The sequence below is a fragment of the Oryx dammah genome, unplaced genomic scaffold (genome assembly GCF_014754425.2).
Source record: "Oryx dammah isolate SB20612 unplaced genomic scaffold, SCBI_Odam_1.1 HiC_scaffold_27, whole genome shotgun sequence".
Classification (NCBI taxonomy): Eukaryota; Metazoa; Chordata; class Mammalia; order Artiodactyla; family Bovidae; genus Oryx; species Oryx dammah.
Window position 1 is genome coordinate 88,728,618 of NW_024070211.1, and position 22,466 is coordinate 88,751,083.

A 22,466-nucleotide genomic window follows, 5' to 3' on the forward strand; every position below is an offset into this window, starting at 1 on the left:
TGAAGCCATGGATTAGGAGTTAAGTTCTGTCATTTGTCTTCGGGTGCCTTTTGTTGTTGTTTTTTCTTTGAGAAATTCCCTCTGGCTCCGGACAGTTTTCCTGGGGAATTTCCACAGAATGCGTTTTACGGGCTGAGAATTGGGTGAGGCCTGGAACGTTGCAGACACTTCACTGATTGTAGCAAATTGAGTGTGAAGCTGATGGTAAACATTGTGATGGAAAAGTATGTTTGGTTTTGGTTTGCTTTCCAAGTAGATATTTAAGAGAGACAGTTGAGCTGAATGGTTTCCATAGACTCCGTTTTTGCAGTCTGTCTCTGCGAGGTGGTTTTCTTGTTGGGGGTGGCCCTTGACCGGTTTAAGAACTTCCCCTTTTCCCTCAATTTGCGTGATCACATTTGGTACTGTTTCCTTCGAAGGCACCAACAGTGCTCCTCTGCAGACTGAGAAGCAGGGAGGAATCTGCATGATATTCTCAGTGGGCTGCTGTTTCTTTCCTGGGACTACCTGATATCACAGGAAATTATTCTATTTGAACTCTCCAGTCCACCAATTAATTCTGACTTCCTGGGGGAGAGAGTGGTAGTGGAAATGTGTGTGTGTGTGTGTGTGTGTAATGTCAGTCAGAGTTCCTGGGTCCTGGGGCCACCCCAACTTCCTCCTTCAGAGTCAGGGATTCTCAAAGCGTGAATATTTGGGCCCTACAGTGTTCTGTTAACAATGGTGAATTTGTTCCTTGACTTGGCTGTTGTTGTTAATGAAACAGTAACCTAATTAATTATAATTAGAGTGTCTCAGAGGTCTGCTTCCCTTTGAATCCATCACCAAAGAGAACATGATTCTAGTAAAGCCCCAGCATATTCTTCAACAAAAGAAAAATGTTTGCAAAAAATTCTGGGTATCACTGCAAAGTTGGATTAGTTGAGAGCTTGCATGGTTGATGGAGCCAGTTTACATCAGGAGCAAGGGGATGTTACATAATCTTCCTCCTTATACTCGTTTTGGTCAGTTAACTATGACCTTTCTTGTCAAACAGGAAGATGACAAACTATTAACTTTAAACAGCTCCTCACTGTGTCCTTTGTGTCTTTTTCATGGAGTGACTATTTTTGTAACTTTTTCTGGAGGGCTGCATGCTAAATTTCTTCAATGCCTAACTCCTCTTGGCTGTGCTTTGCAGGAGAAGCTGTGCCTGAGGATGAACAGATCAGTGCTAAGGACCAGAAGAGTCTAGAGCCCTGTGATAACACGCCCATCATAGACAACATTGCTCCCGTGGTTGCCGGCATCTCTGCAGAGGAGAAGGAGAAGTATGATGAGGAGATCTCCAGTCTCTACCGACAACTGGATGATAAGGTCTGTGGTCAGAGTTTATAGACCTCACACTGGTATAAAAGCTAAAGGTAGCAGGTCATAGACTTACTGGCTGGAAGCAGCTCAAGCCCCATGGATCCTGATGTAAGACTGATGTTTATGTCAGTTTTCCTAATGCTTACCCTACCTCTTTATTGGGCTGTGCTGTGTGCTAAGTCGCCTCAGTCCTGTCTGACTCTTTGCGACCCCATGGACTGTAGCCCACCAGGTTTCTCTGTCCCTGGGATTCTCCAGGCAAGAATACTAGAGTGGGAATGCCAGGCCCCCTCCTCCAGGGGATCTTCCTGACCCAAGGATTGAACCAGCGTCTCTTATGTCTCCTGCATTGGCCAACGGGTTCTTTACCACTAGTGCCACTGGGGGAACTGGATTCACGGGGAATGGAAACTTTCATGGAAATTTGATTGAAAGATTGGCCTCAGCAGACAGAATCTTCACATCTAGAAACTGGATGGGACCTTATCATAGCATGAGGGTGGAGGGTGAGTGAACTTTGTTTAATTCTCCCTTCTTTTCTTCTCTGGGCTTGTCTGTCACCTCTTGGAAATTCCAGCAGTGTCCCAGCTCTCGGGGCAAAGGTGGTGGCTCCCAAAACTCAAGTGTGCACTTTGATCATGTAGCTCTAAGGTCCTGGAATGAGGAGCTGGTAATAGCATCAGAAATGGGCATCCTCCTGAATGAGGTCGTTTGGATATGCTGATTTAGGGATGTCCAATTTCTTGACAGACTTTTGGGACTCAAAGAATCCTGTCAGTGCACAAATTGGAATAAAGGATGAGAGATCTTGGAGGACACTGTCTCACTCATCCCCAGTGAAGGTCAGGTTAGGAATCCCAGAGGCAAAGGAAATTAAATTGATGTTTCACGTGACCTTGGCATATTGCCCTTGGAATGCTTAAATCCTTTCAGTTCATTTCATCTGGGTTGCTGGTATTTTTAATCTGATTTCATCTTTCCTGCTGTGGTTCAGCTCAGAGTGCTTAGGGACACCTCTGGCTTGGATAGAACAGCTTTGTTATGTTAACGTTGTCATTAATCTTACAAGCCTCTTTCTTCTGAGTAAAGCTCAGAGTCTGGTCTCACCTTTACAAGGGAAATGTGACTGCTTGCCCTAAGGAAGCTGGTTCTCTTTGTGCTTGTGGCTCTGGGAGTTTGCATTATAACCACAGTGTTAAACTGGGGTCACCCTACCCTTTGGGTGACATATTTAATAAGATATTCATGCTGTGAGAGCTGGATTAATTACTTTTTAGGCAGTAGACATAGTTACCCTTCTCTTTCTACCCAGGTATTTAATGTAAAACCTCAAACAAAGTGAGAGAAAAGGGAGATCAATAAGTAAGTGAGCAGTCTCTGTGGATTTTTTTGTTTCTCCAAAGAAATGTTATTGTTGAAGCATATTGCAATTTTTTTTTCTCATTTAGAATTGAAGGGTTCATTTTTAGTATCACCAAAGAATCCTGGATGTGGGGTCATAACCTGGTTCTGCCCTCTGTTCTCTACAAATAGAAACCAAACATGGTTGGAATTGGGATCTTTTTACCCTGGTAGCCTGAGGATTTTTCATGGATTTGAGAAAACTTTAGAGTCTTGAATTAGACATCTGAAATGTAGGCAATGCCAGGCCTTGGCAGTTTTCAGTTGGTAGCTGGCAGAACTGACCCTGGAGCTCTGCCTCCCAATTCCCAGCCTAGGACATTTTCTGTCATATTCCTTTCCTTTACTGTATGTTTTGAAAACCCTGGTAAGCATACATTTTGAGATTAGCATTTGTGGTCCATCACAGGGTGATGCGGAGAGATCTGGGAATGGACTTGAGCCTCAAAGCCTCAGCTTGGCTGGGGGACACTGAAGCTTGTCATGCCATTTGTATCTCTACCCATGGGTGGCCTGGGTATGTCTTATCAGGTGTCATTTTTATTTGTCCGCCTTTTAAAGTTCAAGAAGCTATTTCATGCTTCTGATGATGTTGATGGTTTGATACTTTTAAGAATGCGTGAGTTGGGACAGGGCACCTTCATAGATTATTGGTAGCAGTGCTGAAAGTGTCTGGGTTTAGATAAGCTGCTGGCCCAGGGTGCTTAGACGACGCACATTGCCTGGAGGGGCAGGGATGCAGTGAGCTTGCGCATCTTCTGGCTCCCGGTCCAGTGCTCATCCTATTTTGGCCCTTGAAATGAGGAACTTGTCAGTCCTGATGAAGCTGTCTCGAATGTGCTGGAAGAAAGATTCTATGTGCTCTTCTTCCCGCTGCCGCCTCTGTCCCTCTGTGCTGCCCCTCCGTGCTGCCCCTCTAGGGGTCGAAGGACAGGTGCTTTTCTAAGGCAGTGCTGTGTGATGGAAAAGCAGGGACTTTAGAGTCAGTCCTTTGGCCTAACAATGTTGAGACCTGGGCTGATGACCCATCTGCTGAAGTTGTTTTTCTTATCTGTAACATGGCGCTCACATCTGTTACTTCAGAAGGTTGCATTGGGGAGTAAACGATTCTAGGACATAGCTGCTGCTGCTGCTGCTGCTGCTAAGTTTCTTCAGTCGTGTCCGACTCTGTGCGACCCCATAGACGGCAGCCCACCAGGCTCCTCCATCCCTGGGATTCTCCAGGCAAGAACACTGGAGTGGGTTGCCATTTCCTTCTCCAATGCATGAAAGTGAAAAGTGAAAGTGAAGTCGCTCAGTCGCGTCCGACTCTTCGCGACCCCAAGGACTGCAGCCCACCAGGCTCCCCTGTCCATGGGATTTTCCAGGCAAGAGTGCTGGAGTGGGCTGCCATTGCCTTCTCCGCTAGGACATAGCAGATGCCACTGAATATTAGTTTCTTTCTTTTGTATCTCCTCCCTTTCTGTTTGTTTAAGGGAGAAGCCACATGAAGGGGGCATCAGAGGGTGGCGGTGCAGAGCTGGGCTACGGGCAGGGTTGTTAAGACAGGCAGCTTGGCACTGGCACTGTCTCTTATTTCCCACCGCCTCTCCAGTGCTTCTGTACTGATGGGGACGTAAGAGCAGAATTAAGTGTAAGTAGAAGTTGAACTGATGGTATTCACTGAATCATTTCCCTGAGTACCACTGCAACAAACACATCTTTGTCATTAAGGGAGACCAGTAACCTATTGACAACTCACTTATTTCAAACACCAGAATGTTTTCTGAAAAGTGCCTGCTAATCCATCATCCACAGACCAGATCTTAACAATTGGCACCAGAGTGAGCATGTATAGACATATTCTAAAAGATGTGCTTGAATGTATAGATATTGACTGCACAGCACATCTTCCTCTGAAAATTTTGAAAATTAAGAAAAAAAAAAAACACAACACAACAGACTATGCTAATTCCTTAGAGAAGTTTCCTTAAGCAAGAGTAGGTGTAGGTTTGGAAATGTCTCTGACATAAGCGATTCATGTTGTTATAATGTAGTCCTTGGTTGTCATCCTTTCTAGACAGGCTAAGGGCGCTTGATTTCTCATGGTGCCTCAAACATAACCATGGTTCAGCCCATCACCCATCAGGAGTGAGCCCACGTCATCAGGCTTTGAAATGAACACAGTATAAGAACAAAGCGCTTGAGCTACTATTCTGCCTCTCGTGATTTATGTCACTCGTAGCCATTGCTTATACATCCCGGGGAAGAGGTGGCAGCTCTTCCATGTTAAACTTCTTGAGTCTTTTATGTTAAGTTGTTTAATATTTGTGTGCTGAGGAATATAAACACTAAAACTGTTCCTGGTAACTGACATTCTAAGTTTATATAGTAGAAGAGAAAATACGTCCAACATAATAGTCTTCTAGTTGGGAAAATAACTTTTTTTTTGGAGAGATTTCACTTACTCTGATAAAATTTCCCTAATTCTCCTGCCAGAAATCTGACTTCAAGATGAAAGCCATGAGTATTTTTTTAGAACCATTAAAGAATTTTTAACTTGTAAAAAAATTTTCAAAACTTCAGGGTAAGATGTGCTATGGAGTCTGTATCTATACATTCAAGTGCATCTCTTAGAACCTGTTTACACAGGCCTGATGCCAGCTGTTAAGATCTAGTCCATGGATAATAGATTTCTAAGCACTTTTCAGAAAACATTCTGGCATTTGAATTTTCCTATATATAAAATAGTTGAGTTGGTGTTAAAAAGTTCAGTAGAAACACGATCTCCCTGAGCAGAGAAATAAGCCCAAAAGATGTTCTATATAAAGGAAAAGGAGACACAGATCTCATAATATTAATGCTAGAATTTTCTTGCTCTGTGGAGAGCATCAGGCTGTGATAGTGGTTAATCTGATTTAAGTGGATGAATTGACACAACTGAACAGGCAGGAGAGTATCCTGGGGAAAACTGAGGACCTGCAACCCAGGCCCTTGAATTTACCCTCTAACCCCCACTCTGGAAAAGGAGGACAGCACAGTACAGGTAGTTGTCTTAGGGGCTGCTGGTGGAAACACTTGGGCAGCTCCTGGCACAAAGAAGAGCACAGCACCTGGACTGAACTGGACTGAACTCTGCTCGGGGCTTAGACCCCAGAAGCGTCATCACACAGGATGTTCTCTTGTTCCTAAGGCAGAGGCACGTGGGAAGCCGCGCTGTCTTTCTGCACAGGCTGCGCTTCACAATTTCCTTTGAACTCATGAAAACCTTTGTAACCAAGACTGAATCTCACGCAGTTAGGCGCTGGCTGCCTGCCGCTTTGGACCACATCTAGGGAGGGGAGAGGTGGAGATGCTTACGCTGGGCCATGGGAGGCGGCAGCTCCGGCTTTTGTGGCAGCAACACCTCGCGGCAGAAGCTGAGAGCAAGAAGAGCGAATTAATCTGTGGGGAGATCCTTTCCCACTTCAGTGACACACCAGAAATGAAGCAATCGTATTTCTGCATGCCAGCTTCCTTGAGGTTTTTTCAGACTGGTAAGAAATTTAGCTCCTAATCAAAGGCAGCTCTCTAATGCCAAAGGTGAATTCTCTAGTAAATGTTTCCTAGTCTAAGTAAGAGGTTTGAAGTGGAAATACTGGCCTCTTTCACCGGCCACCTGGCAGTGATCCCACTCACGGACATGTTTCACAAGCTTCGAGACGTGTGCCTGTTACAGTACAAGTGGTTAGAGATTCACTCCCTAATTTTTTGAGCTAGGAATTCACTGTTAACATCTTTGAGTTGGAAGGGATAACTCCAGAGTCCCTTTCAGTTTCCAAGCCCTACATCGCTGATTTCTGGATGAGAAGGAATTGAGTTGAATGTGGAGGATATTGATTTTCCCAGAATATCTAAATGTTTCATCGGCTGAGTAAGGTGGGTGAAGTGGTATTTGAACCAATCTCTCATCTGCGAGGAGGTACTACACCATTTGCTTCATCTTATTAGCAAGCTTACAGCTGGCATCCTGGTATCTGACTGCCGTCCATCGAGAAACTAGGCTATCAAAAATGACATAACTAACCACAAAAAATTAAACATGATGTTTCATTTCAGGATGATGAAATTAACCAACAGAGCCAGCTGGCTGAAAAGCTAAAGCAACAGATGTTGGACCAGGATGAGGTAAAGAATCCAATAAATTTTTTTTTTTTGCAAAGTTCTTTTATGACTGTCTGTTGTGGCTATTCCAGAAATTTAATTTGCAAAGAGTTTTTTTTTTTTTAAATCACTGAATCATGGAAATTTCTTGGTAGATTTCCTTTCAGTGGCTGCTAAAAGCTGATTTTAGCTGAATTTAGGAAATAAATGTCTGACTTGGTAGAGCTCTAGGGTTTTGAGAGTAAGGAACTGGTTGCTACACAATCTATGAAGAGCAGAGACAGAGGAGCCTGGTAGTGGGCAAGGATATCCTACTTCCTCATTCCCAGAGCCTAGCACTCCTGGTTCATTCCATTTCAGCCTTTTCTCAGCTTTGCACATCAGGTAACTCAGGTCTTTGATATACACCATGTTCTCGTGCTGTCTTGTAGGGAAAAAATACTCAAAGAACAAATGTAGAATGTAGAGAAGAGGAAAGCAACAGAAGATAGGGGTCCAAGCGCTGTGTTAGTATATGTGATACAGTTACAAAGAGGCAAATGTTTTTCAGTCTCTCCCTGGATGGCACTCAGTTCTCTAGTAGATGTCTTTATTACGTTGTATTTTCGCCAAGTATTTTACAAACAGGAACCTAAGCAAAGAACAGATAGCCAATCTATCAAATATAGATGGTTTGTAATTCCCATGCTGAGGGCCTAAGTATGTTTTCTCTTTTGTGCTTTAGGGTGTTTTCTGCTTTGTTGCTAAAATGCTATGGATTGGCTCATATGATACAGTTATAGCAAGTGGCTATGGTTCATGGCCCCAGCCCCACCCCTCTCATAGATGTAACACACTCTCTCACCATTTTCTTCTCTTCCTCTTTGTTGCCCGTCATCTCTTTAGGATAGTGATTATGCCCTCTGCGCAAACCTTCCTCTTGGCAGGAACCATGTTTAATTGCTTTTCCTCTTCACTGTAGTTGAGCCTTCCATTTGTTTAGTGCTGCCTGCCTTCTCCCTCCCATTCCGTTGCTGTGCGTCTCCATCTTGGTACAACTGCTGTGATAAGCTTTCCTTTTTGTTACAGTGAAGACTCTTACTATTTTTCTATGCTGTCAAGAAATCTCTGTTCACTATAGGCAAATCAGAAAATATAGTAAGCACAAAAATAATGAAAGTATCCATAAAGTCAGTCATTCACTTTTTACTAGTGTTAATGTGGAGGGCAAATTCTTCTGTAATCCATGATGAATATTAAGAAAAATTAGGGACTGCTCTTTTATACTGTTTTGATTGACTCTGAAATTGACCAGTTGACAATGTGAAAAAATGATAATAGTAAAAAGCCATGTAAGTATTATTATAGTCCTTGGAAACTACTCCTCCTCATTCTTTGTTCAACATGTGGAATAGCCAGTCAGCTAAAAAGTGTGATTCTTGATCTGTAATCAGTTCTTGGAATTAAGCTTAAGCAGCTTTAAATACAAAAGAAACAGAAAGAAAGAGAAACATATTTTCAAGACAACATGCTGTTTTTTCATTTACCATATGGATATATAGTATGGTTTCTAGTTATCCTGAGCTTTTTCAACTTATTTTCTCTAATCTTTGGGTAGAGCACTGAACATAAACCTTTGAACAGTAGCTTCACTAATTCCACGCCATCTAATTTCCCCAGCTTTTAGCTTCCACGAGAAGAGACTACGAGAAGATTCAGGAGGAGCTGACACGTCTCCAGATTGAAAATGAGGCAGCCAAAGACGAGGTGAAAGAAGTTCTCCAGGCTCTGGAGGAGCTGGCTGTCAATTACGACCAGAAGTCACAGGAAGTGGAGGACAAGACCAGGGCCAATGAGCAGCTGACAGACGAGCTGGCCCAGAAAACGGTTGGAGCATTTGTGTGTGGGAGCGGGCCTTCCGCGGGTGCCATTCCTGTACTTCTATTGATATTTACTTACAAGACACTACGTAGCATGGCAGTTGGCTGAGTGGTTTTTCAGTGTTAGGCACAGATGCATTCTGTGAATCCTTCAATGATTCACATGATGTGATTCAATGATTGGGTGAGTGACTTGTCCACTTGCCCCAGATCTTCATGTCAGGTCTGTTTTATATCTAGGGGATTTGTAACACCAGAAATGATGCCTTATAGGATACTCAAGAAAGTGCAGACTTTGGAGCCAGAAAAATCCTAGTTAGAAATCTGACTTTAACTGTTAAGCCGTAGTCGAGACATTAACACTTTAGTGTTCATTTCCTTATCTGTAAAAATGGTGATAGTAACATGCTCCTTTCAGGGCATGGGAATTAGTGACAGTTTACATAAAACAGTTAGCGTGGCCCTGTGCATCATGCTACAGTATCAGCAAATAAACCCCAAACATTGTATTGACAGGGGAGTGTGCAAGGCATGGAGTCCACTCTTCCTGTTCACACCTTCCTGAATGCAGCCCATTCCTTCCCCAGCGCTGCTTGTCCTCGCCTAGGACCTACCTGTCCTGGTTTGTCTGTTGCCTGTTTTTCAGCTAGTGCTTCAATCTGCACGTTTGCTAATTTTCAGATTCTCCCAGTGAGAGATACTGCTGGTTCTGCACAGGGAGCTAGTGGCAGAGGGCCAGTGAGCATTTGGTGAGGTGGCTGCTGGTGGAACGTGTCCATTTTTGCTTTTTCTACTTGGAAGATGGGCGGTGGGCAGCCGAGTGTCTGTACCCAGCTGCCCTTGGCACCTCCGTCCAGTGGCCTGGTGTCATGGGATTGTGCCCAGTCTGCTTGGTGGAAAACCACCATCCTCCCAGCAAGGGGAAGTAGCAGATGGTACAGGAAAGCGCCGATCTGTTGACCGTAGATGCTGCGGATGGAAAACACTGCTTATTCCATACATTCAGCTGCACGTAGGAAGGCTTTTTAATGTTTCCCAAGATAGGAACTACTGCTTCTGTGGATTTTGAAAACAAAATGAAATAAGCAGTGGCAATGCCTAAATAAAAACAAAAATGAAAAATAGAAAAACAAAGCAGAAGTTACATAGGAAATAAGGAGACTTAGATTTCTTGGGGCTTACTGTTTTCTGCAGGATTTTTTAACTAGTCTGTGGTGCTTCCCAAAACAATGAAACGTTTTCCATGATACAAGTTTTATTTTCTGTCAGACCGAAGTACTACTAGACTAGTTTACGGTACTATTTTTAGTTTGATTATTAAGAAATACTCGAGTAAAATAGTTGCATGTGGAAGAATTACATAAATGTCTTTGCATTAACCTTTACAATTCTATAATTTATGCAGATTATTTTCTTTTGGCTGAGTTAATACCAAGAAACCAAAAGATGGCAAATTTGTTGATGTTGAGAGTTTATTAAATTAGGTAGTTAAAAATACATGCATATTGGTAGCATACATGAAGAATGGGAAAGGGATGAATTTGTTAATGTTTGGTAGTAAAATGGGGCTTCTGGTATGTATATTTAGAAGCTATGTATATTTAAAAGCCATCTCCTGTTGAACCAGACTAAATTTGAAATGTGATGAAGAGTGTCCAGTTCTGGTTCACTTGAAGATGGAAAGACTTTTTCTTGGTTGTTCTCTAAACTCATTAATGTCCCTTTGGGCCTTCCAGACCCATCTGTTATGAAGTCAGATGGGAATTTGGAAGTGGTCCCAGGGAGCAGGTTTGTTTGGAAGTGGAGGTGGAGACGTTTGCAGGTATGTTTGTATTCTGAAGAATGTGGACTGAAACAGAACATCTGGTAGGTAGGATTAGATGTGATTACACATTATAAACATAAGGACTCCTTTTGAGCTTTATTTGTTTTTAATAACTTATTCCACTGACCTGGAAATTATCATCTGATATGCAGACAAATGACATATCAGGCCAAGACAACTTCCTCTTCTTATCAGAGAATGCAGAGTTATACCATAGTTTGGCTTAAAAGGACTCCTGTTGAAATTACATGAAAGGATAAAAGAACTCCACCCTACATGATATTATTCTTGATGACATTGTGTGTATGAAATTGATGGGTGGCCCTTTAAATCTGTTGTTAAAATGTGTATTTCAGACTACACTGACAACCACGCAGAGAGAACTGAGCCAGCTGCAGGAGCTTAGCAATCATCAGAAGAAAAGGGCCACCGAGATCCTGAATCTGCTGTTGAAGGATTTGGGGGAGATAGGAGGAATCATTGGTACCAACGATGTGAAGACTGTAAGCCAGCCCTTCTTTTACCCTCTCTACCTTCTCTTATAATGGCACGAATCTGAGCAAGCAGAGTCTGCGTTTATTCTCCTAAGTATCCATTGCTTAGCACGGTGTCTTGCATCTGCTGTGTGCTTGATCATATTTGAATGAATGAACGAAAGGCTGATTGAATGACTAAGTAAATGATTATTTTGGTTAAGGAGGATAAAAGAAAAATTACCTCTCAGTTATAGGAAATGTCCTCAAGTCTTCGTTGGCCTGCTGTGAGTTGGTTTAGTCCTCAGGATTACATGCCAGTGCCACAGAGCTTTGGGACTGGATAGGGTAAACAAAAGTTCTACTCAGAAATGTTTCTCCTTTTTTTTCTTTTTACGTTATCTATTTATTTTTGGCTGTACTGGGTCTTTTTTGCTGTGCGTGGGTTTTCTCTAGTTGCAGTGAGCGGGGGTTACTTTCTGGTTGTAGTCCACAGACTCTAGGTGCATAGGCTTCAGGAGCTGTGGCCCACAGGCTTAGCTGCCCTGCAGCCTGCGGGATCTTCCCGGACCAGGATTGAACCTGTGTTCCTGAATTGCAAGGTGGTCTCAAGCACTGGACCACCACGGAAGCCCTCTCCTTTTCTATGAAAATACAACAGAATGAAGGTCCTCCATCAATCAGTATGAGTTAGGAAAGATTTCGGCTGGAAATAAGAGGATTCTAACGGTGGCTTAATAAAATAAAGCCACGTTTATTGTTCACAGTATAAGAAGTCTAGAATCTTGTTATTCAAGTTGTGGTCTGCGTCACCCGGGAACTTGTTCTAACTAGAGACTCTTAGGCCCACCTCAGACCTACTGAATTAGAGGCTGCATTTTAACAAGAGTCCCCAGGTCATTCCTATGCTTCTTGAAGTTTTAGAAGCAACTTTTGGTGCAGGATCTCAACAATGTCAAGGATCCAGGTCTTTACTTTCTTTCTGTTTTCCTCAGCCTCATCTGTAGATTTTTGTCTCTTGGTAGCAAGATAGCTGCTGTAGCACCAATCATCATGTCCGAAGCAGGACAGGCTGTAAAGCCAGACAGCTTTTATCCAGGAGAGAACTACATCCCAGAAATCCCCAAAGGCATCCCGTTATACTTTATAGAGGCCAGAATTGGGTCACATGGTCACCCCAAGCTGCAAGGGAAGCTGGGAGAGCAAAGAGAAATAGTTTTACTACAATGGGCTTAAACCAACCATGATTAACCCCTGGAGTGGTGTACATTAGTGCCATCGATAGCAAAGTTACAAGGGACGTGGCATAAAGTTGTCTATGAGTTTAGGAATACAGGGAAATGAGAGTAAATACTGCTATCAGTCAAGAACAATTTGCCACAAAATAGAGAGGACATTGGAAAAATGAGTGACATCAAACAAAATAGCTCTCTTGAGGTATAATTGACATAAAATAAGCTGCATGTATCTATTTATTTGGCTGTGGTAGGTCTTAGTTGCCTCAGGCAGGATCTCAGTTTTGGCATGCAGAGTCTCGTTCCCAGCCCGGGCCCCCTGCATTGGGAGTGTGGAGTCTTAACCACTGGGCTATCAGGGAAGTCCCAGCTGCACATAAAGTATACAGTTTGAGAAGTTTTGACATATGTGTACATTCATGAAACCATCACCCCCACAATAAGATAATGAGCATGTCTGCCACCTTCAAAAGTATGCGGGGCTATTTCTGGTCTCTAGTCTATTTCAGTGATCTAGTCTTGATACCAGTACCATACTGTTCTGATGATTGTTGTTGTTGTTCAGTTAATTACTGTAGGTTTATATGAACTCAAGACCTTCTATGGAGTAGCCATTGATAAACATGTGTGTATTGTATCAAGCCAGGGAATAGTACTATAGTATTAAACTTTTACTTCAAAGGTTAAAACCAAATTCTTGGAGTTTAGCCTGTTAGCCTTTAAAAGGCCGAATTATACTTCAGACTGCTTTGGAGGAAAACTCAGGTTTTGAGTTAGGATTGTTAAATGCTAGACAGGCCTCCCCAAATTACTTTTGTTTATGGACATTTCTGGGAACCATTGAAAGCTCTTCTTAGGTGGTATAACAGATCGAGATTTAGAGCATATGACCTCTTGTAAACCCAATCATTCTTTCATAGAACCTCTATTGTAACTGAATATTTCATGAATCTCTGCAAACGAATCTAATTTTAGCATAGAATTCTCCGGTACTATAAGATTAACCCTATTAAGTTCCAGTTCAGTGATCTTATATTTGAGGATTTATTTTTATATGCATATGTTGGTATTGAGCTATAAACTTCTGAGGTTGGGGTGATTAAATGGTCCTTGCAATATGAAGGTGCAGTTGATTTATGGGAAGTTGGTGCCTGCTGCTGATAATGATAAAGGAAGATATTTTTATGCCAAGTTCTAAAATAGAACTGATGAAAAATGCTAATGAAATCAAGGGGTGTCTGGGTGCTTTGGAATTTAAAAAGAAAGAGTCCTTACCTTTGGGAATATGAAGTATGATTGAGATTATTTTTAAGTACTTTGAATATTTTTAAGATATCTTTGAATTCCAGACATTGGATGCCCTAGTTAATTTCATTGATAACTTTCACTTAGATAGCATCATATTCTTAATCACTCTGTTTTTTTCTTACAATTATGATTTAGTTTGTAATTATAAGGAAAAAATTCATCATGGCAATGAGCATTAAAGGAGAGTAATTATGTGACTTGGGCAAGTTACTTTATTTATTTGGGTTTCATATTCCTAATTTGTAAAATGATAAGATGAGTCCAGATTATCTTGAAGATGGTCAGCTCAGGAATTGCATGAGTTATGCATGTATTTCTTGGATCTATCATTGTGGGTACAGATACTTTTCTTATTGGCAATGAGTATTCAGTTGATATAATTCTTTTGATCTAAAAAATGAGATCAAGGAAATCTTTTCTGATGATCTTGTGTTTTTATTCCTAAAAATCCTATTCAGTCCCCCTGGTAGTGTTCTGGGGCGAGGGGGAAAGATGGCTGCTGGAGTCTCTCTCAGCCATCAGTTCTAGGATACAGCAGGCCTGAACAGCAAAGAAACAGAAGAACTCATATTTCTCCAGCTCAGTCATGTCTGGGGGCATTTTCAGAGTCCACACAATACTTAAGTCAACAAAACAAGATGAGAGCAGCAAATGACAAGATGAGCCTAGTGTTGACTTCATCCAGGTTTATAAGTGAGCCTCTTCTTTTCATGTTCCAATGTCACCGGTCTTTTTTTAAGGCAGAGGTTTCCAGATTCCTAGCCACAAGCAGAATAACAAGTTGAGGTTGAGTAAATGAAATGGATTGGATTAGCTGCCTAGTTTTCTTCAGACCTCAGGTCTAGCTGAGATGGAGGTGAAGAAATTCAAGCAGGTGACAGAGACCCTGGGCCCCACCTCCATGAGGGACCTGGCTGTGGCTGGACCAGAGATGCAGATAAAACCGTTCCTGATCCTGGGCCTGAAGTCAGCCTTCATCACCGATAGCTCCCTTCTCATCAACTTCTTCAGCACAGCCTGGGGTCTCCTGGGGCTAGGGTGTGAGTTCATCCCCACAGATTGGTGGCTGGGGTCCTCACCTCCAAGAGGGCTTGCTTCTTCATTCCCCTCCTGCTCCTCAGCCTCTTGGAAGCAACTTTATCATACCTTGGCTCTGTGCTGCACTTGTAAATAAAACTGACATTTCTAGATGCTTTTTCTTTTTTTTTAAACTGGGCTCCATCCCCTGGCCTGATTGGCTGCTGCTTGACAACTGACCCTCACAACAAAACCTCCGCTCAGAGCCCATAGACGCTTTTTCTAACAAGGATTTTTTAAGTCCAGTTATGACTTTGGAGGGCTTCACTGGTGGCTCAAGCAGTAAAGAATCTCCCTGCAATGCAGGAGACACAGGAGACGGGTGTTCGATCCCTGAATTGGGAAGATCCTCTGGAGAAGGAAATTGCAACCCACTCTTGTATCCTTGCCTGAAGAATCCCATGGACAGAGGAGCCAGGTGGGCTGCAGCCCATGAGGTCACAAAAGAGTTGGACACAACTGAGTGACTGAACAGCAACAACAAGTGACTTTCTAGGTCTTAGAATGTGAACAGTCACTTCACTTACCTTTTACTTGGCCTAGAAATGGCACCTTGGATGACTGCGGTATGCTCTAGAGACGTGGGTGAGGGTGATTCCTATACAGGCAAGATGGAAGGGGAGGCACACCCTGCTGAATTAACCATCAACACTGGGCCTCATGGTCTAGTACATACGTTACAGTCACTGTCAGACCCAGAGGAGAGTTATTAAATAATCCTACAGCAGCAAACTCTGATTCTTCTTTTTAAAATAACAGTATACTGGAATTACTGAAAACTCTGAAGTTATATGACTACATATATGAGCTCATAAGTGGTAAGAAACCTTGCAGTTAATATTTGCTTGGAGTACTGTTTTTTGTTTTGTTTTTATTTTTCCATCAGGTGTAGATTCAAAATCTCCTTTTTGACCTCCTAGAATAAGTATAGGCTTCAGAAGTTATGGTTCTAGTTTGAGGGAAGAAATACCCAGTTTTCACTTTGGAGAATGCCCATTTTTGTAATTTATTTTTTTTCTACTCATCTCCAATTCAGATGTCACCTGGGCATAGAACACAATGTGCCCTCAACTGAAGAACATCTTAGAGGAGGAGGTGTTTGCTCCCTTCCCACGACACCCTAACTCGGTTCAGCAATGTTCTCACCCCCAGGAGCTGGTATAGGTTGTGAATTCCACACAAAAGAGATGGATGTCCCCTTACCTTTATACAGAAAGACAATACACAGGGCACACTTGGTCAGGCGAAAGAATGAGTTTCTCATCTCTGTACCATGTTGGACCAATCACCAAGGCACACGCATAAAACTGAACTTAAAGATTGTGGGGTTTTCTCATCTGTTATCTCCATGATACTGGATTATGAAAGAAATGTAATGAGTGGTATTGGTAGGCAAATCGCTGGCAGTCAGAAGTGTAACTGATTAGGAAGAACCTCCATTAAAGTAAGGGGCTTCCCTGGTGGCTTAGCTGGTAAAGAATCTGCCTGCAGTGCGGGAGACCTGGGTTTGATCCCTGGGTTGGGAAGATCCCCTGGAGAAGGGAATGGCTACCCACTCCAGTATTCTGGCCTGGAGAGTTCCATGGACTGTATTCTCCATGGGGTCGCAGAGGGTTGGACGTGACTGAGCGACTTTCACTTTCGCTTCTGTTCAAGTAAGATGGAGTCAGATGTTGATACTTGTGGATTTTCTTGCTGTGAACCTGGACTCTGCATTGTGTTGATTGACCCTGAGACATTTAGCAACATTGTTGGGGGATTTTTAGGGGAAGGTTGACACCAGATTATAGGCACTCAGCACTGTCCTGTGTAGTTTTTACCTGCTGCCAATTTTCAGGGTTGATAGACCACTCTGTGTTCCTTGCTCTTAAATGTTTACTGGAAAAAATAGTCATACGATGAGTTAATGACAGCAATAATGACAAAAGTGGGCAGATGGAGTGTTTGTGAAACATCAAAAAAACAGAGTTGGAATCACTGTCTTAGAATAACTGAAGCCTCTGTTCGTGGGATGGGTACTGGAGAGGGCTCTTGTTTTCTCCTGAGGTGCTAGGGTGCCCTCTGGTGGTAAAACAAAAGATTCGCAGTTACTTTGCTCCTCAAGGCTCTCTGCATCTCAGCAAATGGGTTTCTATCCCAAGTATCTTGCTGCATTATTTGTATCCTGTAGAGCTCTGAAAATTAGACAACAAATATGAGATGGTGCAAGAATTCTGGTTGTCAGAAGCTCTTCTTCTAAAGGTGAATTTAAACCGTTATTCTCAGGTGTTCTTAACTAAGCGAGATTCCTGTGTGCAGGCATGTAGGGGCAAGGAAACATTGGTCATAATGAGAAGTTATGCAGGAAAACTTTCATCCAGAGGTGTTTCTGGTGATAACATGTTCTTGTTCATTAGATTCTTTAATTGAGAACTATATAGAGAATCCTCTGTATTTCAACCTTTGCTTATAGAAACATGTTCAAGCTCTTAGACTGCTTGTTTCTCTGGATAACAGACTGTAGAGAACATAATTGAAGTTTTGAATGATTTCTTTTGGGACTCAGGATCACCTTTAGGAACACTGGGTTTTGCTGCCCTTCCAGAAATGAAAGGAACACCTCTTCAGAGTTATCTCTCTTTAAAATTTCAATATTTTTTCTACTGATATCATCTCTTTCATTCTAGAAAATCAATTGTAATGAAAAACCTGGTTAATTGAAGATTATATTAACTGAGGTTTTTCATTGGAAGTTTTATCCGAGGTTTCAGAGAACGTCAGGTTGAACCTATAGTTCAACTTGTGGTTCTCAGCTTGTGGTCCTGCAATTAAGGATTCTTAACCCAGAAATCCACAGACATCCCCATGGACAGGTTTCAGGGCCCTGTGAACCTCTGGCAATCGTAGGCGTCATTGAGTAGTTCCCTCCTGTGCTCAGTTGGCAGATGTGAATGGAGTCATTGAAGAGGAATTCACCATGGCCCGGCTGTACATCAGCAAGATGAAGTCGGAGGTCAAATCTCTGGTGAACCGCAGCAAACAGCTCGAGAGCGCCCAGATGGACTCCAACAGGAAGATGAATGCCAGCGAGCGGGAGCTGGCAGCCTGCCAGCTGCTCATCTCCCAGGTAGGCCACGCCTTTGTTCATCATGTCACACCCTTGTGCTCTGGAAATCTGTTTCCTCCATGCTCTTACTGAGGCTGATGGTACCTAATAGGGACAACTGATGGACTTATCCATGGCCTCCCAGGCAGTGACCGGCCAGGCTTATTCTTAAGGCTAGGTTTAGTTGTACAAATTACATGGATTACCTTCAGTCTTTTTTTTAAGGGATGTATCTTTATCTGGCTATTTATAAATAAGTAGGTAGGTAGATAGGTAGGATAGATAGTGATGTATAATGAGTGGAAAAGATTCAGTTCAGTTCAGTGGTCAGTGGTATCAGACTCTTTGCCACCCCATGGACTGCTGCATGCTAGGCTTCCCTGGAAAAGTGGAAAAGATTGGGTGGCACCGAAAACACCTCTCAGCTAAGGCAGCATTCTTTGATCTTTTAATCTCTGCCACAGATCCAGCTTAATATGGGACAACAGAAACTGCCGCCACTACGAGTATGGCTGTAGCAGGAAAGAGTTTACTGAGTGCTTCCAGTGCCCTTGTATACTGTGTTAAGCACTTTCCATGCAACCTCTCACTTGATCTTTAGAAAAATTCTGATAGGCAGGTGTTATGATTGCCCTTGGTTTTTAGATAAGGAGAATGAGACTTGAAAGATTAAATATACTGTCCAGACTCAGATAGCCAGTGAAAGGCAGAGCTGCAACTCAAACCTTTGTGTGGGAACTCAAAGCCTTGCAGGGATTGTCAAGCCCCAGTGATAAGGTACTCTTCTGTCCATTAGAAAGCATTTTCATTTTAGCATGGTGGTTTCAGAAAACAGCAGCCTTGTTTCTGGTCTGCCACTGCACCTGAGGCTGGTGTTTGGGTTTGAGGCTTCTGTGAGTGGTCCAGTGTGTGCTGCTCACTGCCTCAGTCCAGGCATTAAAATAGCTAAAGTCATTTGGGGAGAGCAGATACCAGCGTGTAATGGCACATCTGACCGTGCTGAGAAGCGGACGAAAGCATACTTCATCCTGTATGCTTTCAAACAGAGGAATGTGTCATCATACAACCGTCTCCAGCCTTGTCTCCTACTGTAATCATTGAAGAGATGCAAATTAAAGCATCAAGTTTCCATTTTATAAATAACATAGTAAGCAAAGAAGTGTTTAAGAGATTAGTCAGTGCTAGTATGTAATAGTGAAATTTATATACATTGTTGAAAAAAGTATAATTTGGTCAGTCCCTTTGGAAAGCACCTTGGGAATCAAAACCCGTAAAAGCATAAGTATACGTTGGCCAGTAATTTCACTTATAGCATTTTTCATTGGTAATGAAAGTGAAAATTTTTCATTTCATATGGTATCATTCCCTGATTTAGAATATTAGCACTTATGTGGAAGATGTTGATTGCAGTATCACTTTCATTTTAATAAAATAAAATAGGCAACTATTTATTGAGAGACTAATAACATAAAGTTACATGGAAGGATATTATGCAGCTCTTACCAAAAATGTATGCAACCTAGTCATTTGGAAAGTGTAATTATATACAGTTAAATAAAAATGGAAATGCCGAGTGACAGATCTATGCTATACCTTGCAACTTGGTAAAATATGCATTTGTTTAGATAAGACCAGGAATATAGGGGGAAAATAGTGGATAGAGTGGTTTATGGGTGAAATTTATACTACTTTTCTGGATTTGCTGGACTCTTTGACATTTCTATAATTTATGAAAATTGAGAAGAAGAATGATAAACATTAGGGCATAGTACACTTCAGGTCTGATTTCCAGGTCACCTGTTACTCTGAGAGCATGTGCTTCTGAAGCACTCTGTCCCTAACATTTGAAGGCCAATGCAAATGCACAGAGGCCCTGCGGCCCAAAGCCCACTGTCTTTCCTTCCATCTGGACACATCAGCCTTCACGTCCAAGTCAGGCCCCTTCCGCACGTTCTGTGAGCTGATGGAGCTGTGCAACTGTGTCAGCTGTAATCTATGTAAATGGATGATGGAAGCTGCACTGCTGCTCCTGGGGGTGACCTTAGGGTCATTAGAGTAAGGAGTTTCTAGTTTTCCAGACTCACTGTGATCTAGAAGAGGATGTGGGTTCCAGGTGGGCACCCTCCCTTGGCATAGAACTTTGCTCGGTAGACTTGGGTACAGCCGGAGGACTGCCCAAGTGGGGTGATCTGAAGTGTCAGGCCCAGGATTGGGGCCCCAGTTGCCCAGATCTTAAGAGTGACACACACTCAGGGTGTATGAGATTGGAGTCAAGAATATTAGGATGGTTTGGGGTTAAAGAATAACTGTGTTGGTTAGACAGTGCTTTCTGCATTAGCAACAAATACAGTTTTCCCTTAGGTGCTATTTTGTACTCTGCCACAGTTTACACAAAACCAAAGATTTAGTCGTTGTTGCCTGGGGTTCAAAAGTAAGAAAAACCTTGTTTCTTTATTTTCTGACATGATCTAAGGAACCTGACGAAATATTTCCAGCTAAAATGCTATTATCTCCTTTGTTTATACTCATCCTTGTCACCAAAAGCTATGCTTATAAAATATCTGCTCCAACAAAGTCCCATTTCCCAGAGGTTATTTCATTACATTAGAGCTCCATCTCCAGGGTCCTCCTGCCTAAATATGATCCATGCAGATATGGGGGAGGAGGTGTCTGCGTATTTCCATCTGCCTCGAGGTGACTACTGTTCCTGTTCAGTCACAAGCTCTCATTCATTCATTTATTCCTTCGCTCCATTATTATTTATTAACTCTATGCTTTCATGGAGCTAACAAGTAGAAAAAAAATAGATGAATCAAATAGAATTAGGTGCTATAAGAAAATGTTGGGGCCCAAGTAAGAAGGATCCAGCCAGGCCCATGTCTGGCAGGGTGTTGGGGAGAGCTTCCTAGGGAGAGGAAAATGGAAACCAAGTCTCTGAAATAGGAATTGTTGTGCTTGAAAGGCAGAAAGTGTAAAGACAAAATACTTGAGTTCCAAAGAAGAAATCCGAAGGTGCAGGTTCAAAGAATGAAGCCCGCAGCCTTGACACTCTTCCAGCCCCTTTCTTTCCAGCAGACTCTGTTTTTTACAAAGAGGAAAACCAGCTTGGGCTTTAGTATTTCAGTTTAATAGATGGTAAGGAAGGACATGGTAAGGAAAGCCATGAGCAGGGGAATGAGGCAGAGAAGCACATGGGAGAAAGAAGACTGTCTTAGTCTGTGATCCCAGATCCCAAGCTAACAGCAGAATAGCCACTTGGCTGTTGGGACTCAAACAGAGGAGTCAAGAACTCCTCTTCTGTTGCGTTTTCCTGTTGGACAGTCCTTGGCAAGCCAGGATAATCACTCACTAGTCATTCACAGCCCCCTTTCTGTTTGCTTGTTTAAAGCATGAAGCCAAGATCAAATCCCTGACAGACTACATGCAGAACATGGAGCAGAAGAGGAGACAGCTTGAAGAGTCCCAGGACTCGCTCAGTGAAGAGCTGGCCAAGCTCCGAGCCCAAGGTGAGCAATCGACCACTTTGCAGGTGTCCAGTGGTTGGCCTGAATCAGACACACTGTAGTTGGCTGGACTCTTGATGTTTAATTTTGCTCAATTAAACCATTTGTATGTCTACTGAAAACAGTGGCATAATTGGAGTGAGGTAGGGGGTAGAGAACCATCTAGAAGACTGCCCCCACCCCACATTGGCTTCTCTTTGCATTTTCCCTCAGTCCACCCTGCTGCCCAAGTCAGAATCCTTTGCCTTCTTCAGCTCCTGCCTCCACTCTGTCACCAAGGCCCGTCCATTCAACCTGCCAGATGCTTCTCTGGTTCTGTGCATCTTCAGCTTCCTTGTCACTGTCCTTAATCGTAATTAAGAATTGGCTCCGTTCATTGACCGAGGGGCGAAACCCGAGCATGTTTGAGGCTGACCACTGTGCTGCATCCCAAGGGAGGATTCCAGAATCAAGTTCTACCTTATGTCCAGCCCCAGACCTCCAGCCTTTCCATGCTGTCCTGTTGCTCTAAATATCAACTCTGAACTTGCAGCCATGGTTCCCCTGCATCTTGGATCCTTTGAGCACACTCTGCCTTTTCCAGGCAGTCTCCTGACCTCTTTGTGGAAGAATGTGCTCAGCACATAGGAAGCACTCAATAAATATGAATAAATAGAAGAGATTTGAGAGAAATGACTGGAAATGTAGGAACCAGGACAAGATTAATGATGTATGTGTTGTGGTGAAACAGGAACACACAGAGATCTTATGAGTTGCAAAGAAAGCTGGTAAAATCCCTTTGGGAAGCATTTTGAAAATACGTATTAATCATGCAAACACTTTTCATACCTTTTACTCTTCAAATCTCAAATATTCGTTGCAGAATTCTCAAGAATTCATTGTTTATGTTAGTGGAAAAAAAGGAAATCACCTAAATGTCCAACAGTTAAATGAACTATGGTATGTGGTTTAAAAGAATAGGTTTTTTTTTCCATCTTGGAGATGAAATACGTGAAGACCAAGCAACAGTGTTTACAGTGCGTTAGATTCAACATCATAATATGTAATTTTATTTTTACTGTGGTTATAACATTTAAAAATCAGTGGATACTTAGGTTTGAAGGCCTATAAAATTAGTATTTGAAGGGAACATGGTTTTAGTAGGGTAACAGGATTGGTGACAATGTTATCCTTTTTTATTTATTGTTGTATTGTCTGTTTGCTCAGTAAATACATTTTGCTTCAAATA

At 42.5% G+C, this 22,466-nt stretch overlaps 1 protein-coding gene across 1 annotated transcript in view; it reads left to right on the forward strand.

The window, feature by feature from the left end:
- Positions 1 to 22,466, forward strand: part of KIF5C (kinesin family member 5C) — a 164,074-nt gene that overhangs the window by 106,834 nt on the left and 34,774 nt on the right. The window contains exons 12-17 of the mRNA XM_040229009.1: positions 1,181 to 1,356; positions 6,829 to 6,897; positions 8,533 to 8,739; positions 10,914 to 11,060; positions 17,568 to 17,756; positions 21,124 to 21,241. Of these exons, the coding sequence (XP_040084943.1) occupies positions 1,181 to 1,356; positions 6,829 to 6,897; positions 8,533 to 8,739; positions 10,914 to 11,060; positions 17,568 to 17,756; positions 21,124 to 21,241 (906 nt within the window). The remainder of the gene's footprint in view (positions 1 to 1,180; positions 1,357 to 6,828; positions 6,898 to 8,532; positions 8,740 to 10,913; positions 11,061 to 17,567; positions 17,757 to 21,123; positions 21,242 to 22,466) is intronic.